The 15,030-nt window shown below is 37.6% G+C and overlaps 1 protein-coding gene across 6 annotated transcripts in view; it reads right to left on the reverse strand.

The window, feature by feature from the left end:
- Window positions 1-12,114, reverse strand: part of DMXL1 (Dmx like 1) — a 125,778-nt gene extending 113,664 nt beyond the window's left edge. For 2 of the 6 annotated variants that reach the window (XM_055550259.1, XM_055550252.1), the window contains exon 1: window positions 11,555-12,113. In XM_055550259.1, the coding sequence (XP_055406234.1) occupies window positions 11,555-11,641 (87 nt within the window). In that variant the 5' untranslated portion in view covers window positions 11,642-12,113. Of the gene's footprint in view, window positions 1-11,554 lie in introns of all 6 variants that reach the window. The other 4 variants (XM_055550272.1, XM_055550264.1, XM_055550288.1 and 1 more) reach the window with 3 other exon arrangements.
- Window positions 12,115-15,030: the final 2,916 nt, after the last annotated feature.

The raw sequence follows: 15,030 nt of genomic DNA on the forward strand, positions 1-15,030 counted from the left end.
TAAAAAAAAAAATCTGATTTTCTTGACTATAGAATTTTAATTTTTATATTTTCGGAGAGGGGCAATGGCACCCCACTCCAGTACTCTTGCCTGGAAAATCCCATGGACAGAGGAGCCTGGTAGGCTGCAGTCCATGGGGTTGCGAAGAGTCGGGCACGACTGAGCGACTTCACTTTGACTTTTCACTTTCATGCATTGGAGAAGGAAATGGCAACCCACTCCAGCGTTCTTGCCTGGAGAATCCCAGGGACAGAGGAGCCTGGTGGGCTGCCGTCTATGGGGTCGCACAGAGTCGGACACGACTAAAGCGACAGAAGCAGTAGCATAGTTGATTTGATAATGTAATTAATTAAACATAAAATGAATTAAAGATTCAAACTATATTTGCATTTTGTTCTGTATCAATTATTTTTAAGAGTATGTAAGTATCGCCTTAAAAATCCTGCTGTGCACAGAATACTGGCTGAATAAACTACAGGACATAGGCACAATGGAGTATTACACAGCTATAAAAAGAATGAGGAAGAAACCTATGAACTGACTTGGAGTGATTTCTAGGAGACAGTATTAAGTGAAAAACTAAAAAAACAAGTAGAAAAGGGCTGACTTAATTGTCTTTGTCTGACTTACTTCACGTAGAATAATACCCTCTAGATCCACATTATTTCGTCACAAATGGCAAGAATTCACTCTTTTTTATGATTAACATTCCATTGTGTGTGTGTGTGTGTGTGTGTGTAGACATTGTGTGTACACATATATGGACGAAAATGAATGCATATGTGTATGTGTGTGTGTATACATGTACATATGTATGTATGAATAAATTTAATTATTTAAAAAATCATAACCAGCATCCACTGGTAGGTGAATGAATAAAGAAGATGTATATATACACATGTATACACACATACATCTACAGTTCAGTTCAGTTCAGTTCAGTCGCTCAGTCGTGTCCGACTCTTTGCGACCCCACGAATCCAAGCACGCCAGGCCTCCCTGTCCATCACCAACTCCCGGAGTTCACTCAGACTCACGTCCATCAAGTCAGTGATGCCATCCAGCCATCTCATCCTCTATCGTCCCCTTCTCCTCCTGCCCCCAATCCCTCCCAGCATCAGAGTCTTTTCCAATGAGTCAACTCTTTGCATGAGGTGGCCAAAGTACTGGAGTTTCAGCTTTAGCATCATTCCCTCCAAAGAAATCCCAGGGCTGATCTCCTTCAGAATGGACTGGTTGGATCTCCTTGCAGTCCAAGGGACTCTCAAGAGTCTTCTCCAACACCACAGTTCAAAAGCATCAATTCTTCGGTGCTCAGCCTTCTTCACAGTCCAACTCTCACATCCATACGTGACCACAGGAAAAACCATAGCCTTGACTAGATGAACCTTTGTTGGCAAAGTAATGTCTCTGCTTTTGAATATGCTATCTAGGTTGGTCATAACTTTCCTTCCAAGGAGTAAGTGTCTTTTCATTTCATGGCTGCAGTCACCATCTGCAGTGATTTTGGAGCCCCAAAAAATAAAGTCTGATACTATTTCCCCATCTATTTCCCATGAAGCGATGGGATCGGATGCCATGATCTTCGTTTTCTGAATGTTGAGCTTTAAGCCAACTTTTTCACTCTCCTCTTTCACTTTCATCAAGAGGCTTTTTAGTTCCTCTTCACTTTCTGCCATAAGGGTGGTGTCATCTGCATATCTGAGGTTATTGATATTTCTCCCCGCAATCTTGATTCCAGCTTGTGTTTCTTCCAGTCCAGCATTTCTCATGATGTACTCTGCATATAAGTTAAATAAGCAGGGTGATAATATACAGCCCTGACATACTCCTTTCCCTATTTGGAACCAGTCTGTTGTTCCATGTCCAGTTCTAACTGTTGCTTCCTGACCTGCATATAGGTTTCTCAAGAAGCAGGTCAGGTGGTCTGGTATTCCCATCTCTTTCAGAATTTTCCACAGTTTATTGTGATCCACACAGTCAAAGGCTTTGGCATAGTCAATAAAGCAGAAATAGATGTTTTTCTGGAACTCTTTTGTATTTTCCATGATCCAGCGGATGTTGGCAATTTGATCTCTGGTTCCTCTGCATTTTCTAAACCCAGCTTCAACATCAGGAAATTCACGGTTCACCTATTGCTGAAGCCTGGCTTGGAGAATTTTGAGCATTACTTTACTAGCATGTGAGATGAGTGCAATTGTGCGGTAGTTTGAGCATTCTTTGGCATTGCCTTTCTTTGGGATTGGAATGAAAACTGACCTTTTCCAGTCCGGTGGCCACTGCTCGGTTTTCCAAATTTGCTGGCATATTGAGTGCAGCACTTTCACAGCATCATCTTTCAGGATTTGAAATAGCTCAACTGGAATTCCATCACCTCCACTAGCTTTGTTCGTAGTGATGCTTTCTAAGGCCCACTTGACTTCACATTCCAGGATGTCTGGCTCTAGGCTCATAGTGATTATCTGGGTCGTGAAGATCTTTTTTGTACAGTTCTTCTGTGTATTCTTGCCTCCTCTTGTTAATCTGCTTCTGTTATGTCCATACCATTTTTGTCCTTTATTGAGCCCATCTTTGCATGAAATGTTCCCTTGGTATCTCTAATTTTCTTGAAGAGATCTCTAGTCTTTCCCATTCTGTTGTTCCTCTATTTCTTTGCATTGATTGCTGAGGAAGGCTTTCTTATCTCTTCTTGCTATTCTTTGGAACTCTGCATTCAGATGTTCCAAAGCATTCCAAAGATGCTTATATCTTTCCTTTTCTCCTTTGCTTTTCTCTTCTCTTCTTTTCACAGCTATTTGTAAGGCCTCCCTAGACAGCCATACACCCACACATCTTCTTTATTCATTCATCTACCAATGGATGCTAGTTATGATTTCTGAAACTTATTAACATCATAAATAAAGCAATCAGAATGGGTGGGGGGGAACAAATGAACTAACTACATTACAAACAAATACTACATCTACACTGAAAGAAAGAAGGAAGGAAAATACTAAGTAATTTATGAATACAGAATTTGACTAATATATTCTCAGCCTTGGAGATTGAGAAGGAAAAAACTTTGGCACCAAAGTTTTATATATACCCAAGCTATACAAGGACACTACAAGAAAACTACAGGCCAATTTCTCTGATGAATATAGATGCAAAAATCTTCAACAGATGCAAAAGACTGATTCAATAGCACACTAAAAAGATCATACACCATAATCAAGTTGTATTTATCCCTGAGATGCAGGATGGTTCCATAAAAGCCATATATGACAAGCTCACAGCTAATGCAGTCAATGGTAAAAAGCTAAAAGCTTTCCTCTAAGATCAGGAACAAGACAAGGATGCCCACACTTAGCAAATCTATTCAACCTAATATTGGAAGTCCCAGCCAGAGTAATTAGGCGAGAAACAGAAATAAAATGCATCTGAATCAGAAAGGAAGATATAATATTGTCTGTTTTCAGAATACAAGATACTACATATAGAAACCCTGAAGTCTCTACCAAAAAACTTTTAGAACTAATAAACAAAGTCAGCAAAGTTGCAGAATACAAAATCAACATAAAAAAAAAAAAACTGCATTTCTGTACACTAACAATAGACTATTCAAAAAAGAAATTAAGGAAACAATCCAATCTACAACAGCATCAAAAAGAATAAAATACTTTAGAAAAACTTTAACCAGGTGAAAAGTCTTGGACACTGAAAACTATCATGACACAGATTAAAGAAACTGAAGATTACACAAATAAATGAAAAGACGTCTTTTGTTCTCGAACTAGAAGAGTTAATATCATTACAATGTTCATACTACACAAAACCATTTATAGATTCCATGTAATTTCTATCAAAATTCCAGTAGCATTTTTCACACAGGGGGTAAAAAAAAATCCTAAAATTCACAATGGAACCACAAAAGACCCCAAATAGCCAAAGCAATCTTAAGGAATAACTAAGCTGGAATCATCACATTTCCTGATTTCAAACTATATTACAAAACTATAATAATCCAAACAATATGGTATCAGCATAAAAACAGACACAGAGACCTAAGGAACAGAATCATAAGCCTAGACATAACCTACACATATATGGTCAATTAATTGTTGACAAAGGTGCCAAGAATATACAATAGAGAAAAGAGAGTTTCTTCAATAAGTTGACACTGGGAAAACTGGACGACATCCCTGTGCAAAAGAATGAAATTGAACCCGTGTCTTACATCACACACAAAAATAAACTCAAAAATGATTCAAAAACTTAAACTTGAAAAATAAAACTGGAAACAAAACTCCTAGAAGAAAACATAGGGGGAAAGCCCCTTGGCAATCAGTGATGATTAGTGGAACACCAAAAGCACAAGCAACAAAAGCAGTAATAAATAAGACTACACTAAACTGCAAAGCTTCTGCACAGCAAAAGAAACCGTCAACAAAATGAAAAGGTAACCTTCAAAATGGGAGAAAGTTTGCAAACCTTACCTGATAAAAAGTAATTATCTAAAATATAGAAAGAGCTCATAATTCAATAGCAAAAACAACCCAATTAAAAATGGGCAGGGGACTCAGACATTTTTCCAAAGAAGATGTACTGATGGCCAATAGGTACATGAAAAGATGTTCAATATCACTAATCATCAGGGAAATGCCAATCAAAACTGGATGAGGTATCACTTCACACCCATTAGGATGCTATCATCAAAAAGATAAAAGATAAGTGTTGGTAAAAATGTGAAGAAAAGGAATCCTCGTGTACTCTTGGTGAGAATGTAGACTGGCATAGCCACTGTGAAAAACAATATGGAAGAGGACTTCCTTGGTGGTCTAGGGGTTAAGAATCTGCCTGTCAATGCAGAACACACGTTCAATCCCTGGTCCACATGATTCCACATGTGGCAAGGCAACTAAGCCTGTAGGCCCCAACTACTGAGCCCATGGGCCACAACTACTGAAGCCCACACTCGAGAGTCCAAACGCCACAACTACTGAGACTGCGTGCTGCAACTACTGAAGCCCGTGCACGCTAGAGCCCATGTCCACAATGAGAAGCGCATGCACTGCAGCTAGAGAGTAGTCCCCACTCGCTGCAACTAGCTAAAGCCCACCCACAGCAATGAAGACACTGCATAGGCAAAAGAAACAAAAACAAACAAGCAAACAAAAACAGTATGGAAGAGTCCTGAAAAAATTAAAAGCAAAACCACCATATGTTCCACCAATTCAACTTGTCCCAAGATGATGAAATCACTATAAGAGATATCTGCACTCCCATATTCATTCCAGCATTGTTCATAAAAGCCAAGATATGGAAACAGCCTAAGTGTCCATCAGTGAATGAATGGATTTTAAAAAATATTTTTTATACACATACACAAAAACAAAAGAATATTATTTGGTCACACACAAAAAATAAAACCCTGCCACTTGTGATAACCTTGAAGGCGTTATGCTAAGTCAGAGAAAGACAAATATTGTACATATATATTCCACTTATATGTGGAATCTAAAAACATTTTTACTAATAGAAATATTTTACTAACAGAATTGAATGGTGGTTGCCAGGGGCTGTGGGTGGGAAAATGGGAGATGTTGCTCAAAGGATACAAACTTTCAGTCATAAGATGAGTAAATTCCAGGAATCTAATGTATAGCAGGGTGACTATGGCTAACAATACTATATTGTACAGTTGAAAGCTGCTATTAGAATAAAGCTTTAATGTTTTCATCATAACAACAAACTGGTAATTATGTGTGGTAAAGGATACGTTAACTAATCTCATTGTGGTAAATAGTTCATAATATGTATGTGTATCAAATCATAACATTGTATACTTTAAATTTACACAATGTTAATGCCAATTGTATCTCAATAACGCTTAGGGAAAAAAATGAGAGAGAGGTGAACCTGTACAGATAATCCAAACTGGGTATCATGCAAAAATCACTTGAAATAGACACATCTTATGGATATTTTAAATAGATTATTAAAATTAATTCAATCACTAGAGTTTATACAACGTGACAAGTTAATAAGCATGTAAGTACACCAAACCAAACTGGGAACACAAACTTTAAAATGGGCTCTGCACCCAAAGTTCATAGCAGCATTATTTACAACAGCCAAGACATGGAAGCAACCTAAGTGTCCATCAACAGATAAATGTATGAAGACAACATGGTACATATATACAATGGATTTATCATAAAAAGAATAAAATATTGTCATTTGCAGTGACATGAATGGATCTAGAGAATACCACACTAAGTGAAGTCAGGGAGAAAAAAAGACAAATATTGTATGATAGTATTCATATGTGGAATTTAAAAAATTATACAAATCAATCTATGTACAAAACAGAAACAGACGCGCAGATGAAGAAAACAAACTTAAGAGTCACCAAAAGGAAAAGTTCAGTTCAGTTCAGTCGCTCAGTCGTGTCCGACTCTTTGCGACCCCATGAATCACAGCAAGCCAGGCAAGGAAAAGGGAAGGGGGCAAATGTTAAATAGGAGGATGGGATTAACAGACATGAACTACTAAACATAAAACGAAAAGCAATAAGGATTTACTATTTAATATAAGGAATAATATTCAATGTCTTATAATAGCCTATAATGGAAAAATAATCATAATATATACACATATATAAATCCAGATCACTTTGCTGTAAACCTGAAAGTAACACAATATTGTAAATCAACTATACTTCAACTTTTAAAACTTAATGTATTAATAATTCACACATTAACAAACTAAAGAAAAAATAAACAAAATTGGATATGTATGATTTAAAAATAATCCATCTCTACTAATCTACCTGGTTTTAAATATACTATACATAATACTTTAAACCAAAATCTACCGTTTCATAGATTTTTTACAAAACAAATGGTTCTAAAAACTTCAAGTTGCCCTATTATTATTAAAACAATAATTAAAAGAACAGAACTGTTTTATCAAATAAATTGCCATGCTACCCAAGTTTCAAAAGTAATATGCATATATTACAATTGATACACTAGCTGCTTCTATCAAAAGATCTGTAATCAGAATAACCTATTACTAAGCAATGAAAATTAAATTGACAAGTGAAAATCCTTTTATTAGGCACATGTAATATTACGATTACTAACTGAGGCTAAACAAGGTGCAAAGAAAAAACTGAGTTCATACGCATGCTATTTAGCATACAACAAACATGATTTTTAACTTTAAGTTTGGCAGACAACCATCTCGAATATTCTAAATTTTAAAAATTACACAAGGTTGCAAGTCAGCATTCTAATATGGAAATCCTGTGATTTCTGTATAACAGTTAGATTTCCTGTTTTCACTGTTTTATTTTAACCAACCATATCAGAAGAATTTCTTCCTGGTATACTTCCTGGTTAAATGACTTATATTTGACATATTGTAATTAATATTATTCTCATTTATTAAAACACAACATTAAGAATTCAACTTCCCTGGTGGCTCAGATGGTAAAGTGTCTGTCTGCAATGGTAGACACCGGGGTTCAATCCCTGGGTCGGGAAGATCCCCTGGAGAAGGAAATGGCAACCCACTCTAGTACTCTTGCCTGGAAAATTCCATGGACAGAGGAGCCTGGTAGGCTACAGTCCATGGGGTCACAAAGAGTCGGACACGACTGAGAGACTTTACTTTTTTTTTACTTGCTGCTGCTGTATTTTAAAATAAACCAAATATTTAAAGTCTCATTTTTACCTTTAATGGCCTATGAGCACCACAAAAATCATTCTCTCTCCAGATACATACATTATCAAACTTTCCCCTCCTGTATTCTCTCCATTCACATGCTTCTCCAAAAAAAGAACTTCCTATAAAGGCTTCCCTACAGTGAATAAAACAAAAATTTAAACTAAAGGATGCTTACTATTACAGAAAGTTGAAGGAGAATGCTAATTCAGCCTCCATTTCTCTACCAACATCCAGACAGCTGCAGTCAGTCTTTTGACTTCTAATCTGGGTCCCTTTGGTTGGGAACACTGAGTTGTCCAACACAAAAGAGTCTGGAGCTATTATTTGTTTGCTATTCCTCATATAGCCAAGGTATTTAAATTACAAACTAGAACTAAAACACAATCTGTCTCTTGAAAATTACCTCCCTTTCCATTTCAGTAAAAACACAATTTCAACACTAAGTACAGATAATCTATTATATATTAAAGCACATATCACTAGCATGCACAGAAATATTAGAAAACCAGATCTAACTAACTATGCCTGTTTTTAACTATGAAAAGCAAATATTTTTTTCTAAAAACAAAAGTCGTCAACTGATTAGGGCCAGGTGCTCATATACTTCCACTCTAAAGACTGCAGGAAATTAACAAGGAAAAAGGAATGAAGGAAGAATTCATGTAAATAAAGAAAAACTAAAGAATTTTTGCTAATATACCTGAAACTTCTCCTGCTTGTTCATCTGATATTTAGGGTAAAATGCATAATAACTGATATTGAAAAAAATTTTTTTAACTTTAATTGAGGTATTTTATTTGAACTCAAATCTAAATGATTAAAAATACTTCTTAAAACTGCAATTTTTAACTATATAGCAGTAAGATTTCTTTACTATTATTCATCGATTTAATTAGTATTCAATCTAGGCACTATGAGTTTAGCCTTTATAATAACTGACATTTTTAAGAGTTTTACAGGTACTAAGCAATGAACTTAACAGTTTTTCATGTAACAACCCTATGAATATGCTTTCCTTAGCCTCATTTTACAGATAAGAAAAAAAAAAGAAACTCAAACAATGTAAAAGAATTTCCCCATGGATATATAACTAACTGTAAGGACTAGGTTGGAAATCAAATTCAGATAATGATGCTAGTATTAGGTGACACCAGTACTTCAATCACTGTTCTAGGCGCTCACAATGAAACTCTGGAAGACACACACAAGGCAAAACAGGTTACTAATATAATGAAAGTGCAAATAAAGTGCTTTGAAGTGTAACAGACACGGTCACTGCCTACTGGAAGTTTTCCTGTTAACAGAAAAGTCAAAATAGTTTGATGCCAGTTTAAGTAGCAAAAAAAAAGTGTCTCATATATACTAACTATATTGGAAATGTCATATTTTAAAATCTAGAATCCATGAGAAATGGCACTCAATTTTATTTCAATTTAAAGCCTGTCAGGCTATATTCAGAAAACAGGATCTCATCTCTTGTAATCTTTTAAAATAAGAACAAATAAGTTATCTGCAAACATGCAAAGACAGGAATTATAAACATTAAATCTGTCTTTAGAGAAAGTATAATTTAACAGGAGAAACAAAATAATTCTGCAAGTGGGCCTATAAGAGGAAGATTTCACGTCCCTAGGTGAAGTAAAACTGGAATTTAGGGAAAGATTTTTAGTCTGCACATACTATCTACCATTAATGTTTGTTCTCTTTCTATGAAAAGGAAAAAAAAAAAGCCAAAATCAAAAGAGGTTAAAAACAAAAGTCAAGGAGTAAACAAGAGGTTCTACTTTTTAGAAAAAAGGATAATTTCAAGAGAGATTAAATTTAAGACGTATATAGTATCCAGAAGACTGAGGGCATGAAATCTAGTTTATACGAATCAATTTAATGTTAAAGAGTCAGGGTAGATTAGCTGCAAAGGAAAAAAGATGATTGTTAATAAACTACCATCAGAATTAGAGAAACCTGGGATCTCTTCATACTAAATAACAACAACAAAATGTTTATTTTCACCTTATTTACTGCACTGATTCCTGAGAGCTGAGAGAAATCTACAAGAGGCTTGGCAGGAGGTGATTAAAGCTTGGTCTATGGAAACACACTTTAAAATTCAGTAAACCTGAGCAGCAAGCTACATGATGGCACAAGACATTCTTCTTATCTTTGACACATTAACTCACCTCTCCTTTAAAATAACAGAAGCATTCACCAAAATTTTATAAACACTTTGGCCATCTAGGTGCATAAATAAGTCAGCATACTGTATATACTTTGAAGTTCACACCACTGCTTACATATTAATAGATTCTGAATGCCTTCTCAGATAAGGTTGTTAGAATTTACATTAGAGGAGCATTCATATAACTTTAGGAGATGTCAGAGAATGAAATGTTACCATCCAAAAATCTCCCATTAGAAACATTTCCTTAGGATGATCTTTATTTTCTGAACAGCAACATCAATGTTCAACTGCTGGGAGACTCCGGTGGCCCTCTACCACCCTTAGAGTTCACTCTCTCCTTTGAGCACTGAAGCAAGGTTAACATTTAGAATTAGAATCTCTAAAATTCCTAGTGTCAAGTGCAATTTAAGGCATATATGAGTCACTCTACAGGGAAGGAACAGACTACTCAAAAGCAAAGTACTTGGTTGGCACTAAAAGCAAATTCAGGTACTAAATGACTACACCATATTAAATAATGATTACTGGGTTCTTTTCTATTATTTATTGACTGAAATATGACAAAAAATAGTCAAAAGTGGATAAAAAGAAAACCTGGAGTATTAAGCTGTTTAGTTTGCTTCACTTATACATGCAAAATTAAGTAACTTAATCACAACTATTAAGAGATAGCTTAATAACTATTCAAGTTGTAGCAAAAATCATGAGCCCTATAAGTATATTTAGACATAGACTATTATGTGCAATACTGACCTAAAGCTTAAAATCATTATAATAACTACAGAAAATTCTTTAAAAAATTATAGTTAAGGAAGAAAATGTCAATATTCTGGTAAGAAGCAGAAGTTTGGGGCCCTCCTTTCACTATCTGGGGAAGACAAATGAAAAATACGACACTTTCATTTAAACTTTAACATGGAACTACTAGAAATGAAAGAAGAGTTTTACTGAAAAATAGTAATGCAACTTTTGGTAATTAATACGAACAATCTAAAATAAATAAAAGTCTCCTAGGACTTCTACACTCAAATACTGAGTGCAAGGATGGCAGGAGTGAACCATTAACAAAAATAGTTTTCTCTTTCCAAAATTATTCCCAGTGAACTTAAAGAAAACTAAATGAAAAGCACTGTTTTCACTGTATTATTACTACGCGTTAGTTGTTGACAGCAAACAATTAGTAACTGTTTTAAGTTTTGGGGTTTTTTTTAAGACACCCACTCTTTATAACTACAAAAACTTGACCTTAACTCAGAGGAAGAAATGAAACTAATCCCAGCTATTTCTAAACTTAACAATTAAGAGCCTGTGGACTTGAACAATAAAAAGCCCACACACACATTACACAGAAACGACATTGTTAAACCACCCCAACCCAAAGATGTCAGATTAAAACTTGAAAAAAATCCTACAAAACATTCTAGCTTCCGAGTGTAGTCTCTGTAAACATTAAGTAGCTCAATGACCAAAGTGCTGTTGCCGCCTCCGTTCTCAAAGGCCAGGTCTGCCGACCCTAAAGAGTGGGGACCTCCCCGTGGGGCGTGGGGGACCCCCGCAAGGGCGACGAGGTTTTCTGGGCCTCCGCCCGCTGCTCTGGGCCGAGACCGGCTGACTCAGGGGCGCGGACTCGCCACGGGCGACGAGGGAGCCTCCCTCACTCACCGTGAAGCGCTGGTCGCCGACGCTGCCCACCGAGAAGCAGTGGTCGCCGGGATTCACGGCCCCGGTCAGCACCTGGTGCAGGTTCATGTCTGCGCCTCAGTCCAGCAACTGACGTCGTGTCCGGCTCATGCCCGGGGTCAGCGGTCGCTTCCCTCCCTTTCCTTCACGGGCGGCGGCCGTTCTGCAGCGACAGGCGCCAGAAGCCAGAGCCGCTCAGCTGCGGCCCGCAGCTCATCCCGAGCCCCGGCCTGTGAGGCCCGGAGGGGGCGGGCCAGCGAGCGGGCGGAGCGCCGCGCTCGTCCGCGCACCTGTCACAGTCCACGCGGGCCCAGGTGAAGCTCTGGGTCGACCCAGCGGCCGCGACCCCCGGCCGACTCACCGGCCAGGAGGGCCACGCAGTCCACAACACTTCCCTGAGGTGTGGGTGGCTGGCCCGGACCGAGCCCAAGTGTCGCAAGCAGCACGCACTCGCCCTCCCCACCTGACCTGGCCCTTGCAGGCTCCGGTGCCCGCCACCCCCAATGGCCTCGGCGGCTCCCTACGCGTCGCTAGGTCTCTTTGGCCGGAATATCGCGAGATTCTCGGGGCGAAAAGGAATACTGCAGTAAAGGATTCACTTTTTTACCACGGCTGACAGAACAGCAAGAGGAAAACGCCTCTTCCAGGGAGATGTTGGCCAATCCCGAGCTCTAGCCCATCTAAGGCTCCACCCACTGCTGAGGATAGACCAATGTCTTAAAGGTTTGTGAGGGACGCTGTGCGTTTGAATGTTCAACGTCAGGAGCCTAGTAAAAACATAAAGAGCCTTGGATAAGGTTGCTGCTGCTACTGCTGCTAAGTCGCTTCAGTCGTGTCCGACTCTGTGCGACCCCATAGACGGCAGCCCACTAGGCTCCTCTGTCCCTGGGATTCTCCAGGCAAGAATCCTGGAATGGGTTGCCATTTCCTTCTCCAATGCATGAAAGTGAAAAGTGAAAGTGAAATGGCTCAGTCATGCCCGACTCTTAGCGACCCCATGGACTGCGTAGCCTACCAGGCTACTCCGTCCATGGGATTTTCCAGGATAAGGTTAAGGGCTGTCAAATTATGCTTTAGGTTAGGGCTTATTCTGACTGTTGGACCAGAAAGCTTAAAAGGGAGAAGTACATTATAAATACACTTGCGGTGTCCTCAGTCCTGGTAGAAACTACAAGTCCCAACAAACACCGCTCCTCTGGGCGGCCCACGATTACCACTGAATGGGTACTACCCTGCGGCTTCTCTGACCCGCACAGTAGTAACTCCGGCCAGACGCGCGTTTCCATTTCGCTAAAAAGGAAAACACTTGACAAGTGCTAAAATGAGGTGTTTCACCAAAGGTCAACTTAACACTCGTTTTTAAGTTGTGGTAATAATAATACTGCACCAGCTCTGCATTTAGCTGGTATTTCGGAAAAATCTAAGAATTCCAAAGTGATTAGAGTCATAATCCCAACTGTGAGATTCAACTCATTGTGTTTTGACACAAGTTTTGTATTGATAAACATCTGTTTTCGTCTCCGCCCATGTATCGTAAGCCTCTTAAGAGACAAGCTGTCGTGTATTCCCAGTGTCCAGTGCAAAGTGTACTTTACGATCTCGGTGTTCAGTAAAGGGTAAAAGAGTGAATGTAAATAATAATTTCCGCGTAAAAAAAGAGGTCACCTGATGCGAAGAACTGACTGACTGGAAAAGACCCTGATGCTGGGAAAGATTGAAGGCGGGAGGAGAAGGGGATGAAAGAGGATGAGATGGTTGGATGGCATCACCGAGTCTGTGAACATGAGTTTCAGTAAGCTCCAGGAGTTGGTGATAGACGGGGAAGCCTGACATGCTGCAGTCCAGGGGGTCGCCAAGAGTGGGACACGACTGAGCGACTGAACTGAACTGAAACCGATTTTGATTTTTATACCCTTTTCTGGTGGTAAAAACAAACAAAAAACTCTTCACACTAATAGTTGGATGAGAAGAGTACTGGTAATTTTATTATTATTATTATTATTATTTTTTGCTTTCCCTGTTTTTTGCAATGTGCATATACTTTGTTTTGCAATTTTAGAAGTTTACTTTAAAAGTAAGCTTAAGAAAAAATCTTTAAAAAGTAGATATATGTATTTATATAATGATACACTTTGCCATAGGGCAGAAACAAATGCAACATTGTAAATCAACTATAATAAAAAATATTTTTAACAAAAGTCTAAAAGAGCCATCTCCCTTTTTTAATTTTGAAAGATGTAAATGAATTCCATTATTTATCCCAGTCTCCTCATAAAAATGAGGGATTTAAAATTTAAATTTTCTTAAAAAATACTATTTTATTGAGGTGTAACATTTTGTTTTTTAATTATTAATTCAGATTTTATTTAAAATGCCTTTAAGTTAATTTTATATTTTAGATCTTAAATCAAGATTTTTCTCTTTTTCATATAAATTCTGTATGTAGCCCAAAGTTTAACATGTTTACTTGCTCTATTCTGCCTATTTTCTGGTTTTAAAAGGCATACTTTAAAAAGTATGTAATAAAAGATTAAAAGGATAAAAGAAAGTAAGGGACCTAATAGTTAGGAAATCTGAGATCTACTCTTGATCTCTCATTTGCTGTATGACCATGGAAAATGTCTCATTAACTTTAAGACCATTTTCCTCATCTGTAAAATTAGCAAGTTTAACTTATCAACAATTTTTTGCTTGGCATTTTTATTCCTGATAAACATCTATTAGTTTTTATTAAATTCCTTCATCCTAGAAATATATGGAATTTGACTCCTGCCCTAATTACTCATTTAGACAAGTAACTTAATCTCTCTGTGCTTTACTTTCCTTATCTGTAAAGTGGAGATATTAATAGACGTTCTTCATAGGATTATCATGAAGATTAAATGAGCACAGTGTTTAGCACATAGGCAGAATTTAATAGATGTTAGTTATTCTTAATATTTTTTAGATTTTTGACTATTTGAAAGCCTTTATTGATTTTGATACAGTACTGTTTGATGTTTTGGTATTTTGGCCATGAGGCTTCTTAGTTCCCCAACAGGGGATCAAACTCATGCCCTACAGTGGAAGGCTAAGTCTTTCCCCCACGGGGAAGACTATTATTATTATTACTATTATTAAATAAACCTAACCTTTTGACATATTTTTTCTAAAGTGTTCCATATAGTGTCAAACCTCAGTCCAAATCAAATTTTTCAGTGATGTCTGAAATGCCATAAATATTTTGAGGCCATCTTGGCCTGTATCCAAACCTATGGGACTATAGTACAACAACTAATGAAAAGTGAGGGTAATCCTTTGCATCTTATTCAGAAAAAAACTGCCCATTAAACACCCTATTTTTGATGTACAGCAGATGAACTGTTTCAATGAAACAGGTAAATCCTTGTACTGTATCTATTCATTCCACTACAACTAAGACCTAATGTCTGGTTTTATACAGCCCTTGAACTGAGAAT

This window comes from Bubalus kerabau, chromosome 1, assembly GCF_029407905.1.
Source record: "Bubalus kerabau isolate K-KA32 ecotype Philippines breed swamp buffalo chromosome 1, PCC_UOA_SB_1v2, whole genome shotgun sequence".
Taxonomy (NCBI): domain Eukaryota; kingdom Metazoa; phylum Chordata; class Mammalia; order Artiodactyla; family Bovidae; genus Bubalus; species Bubalus kerabau.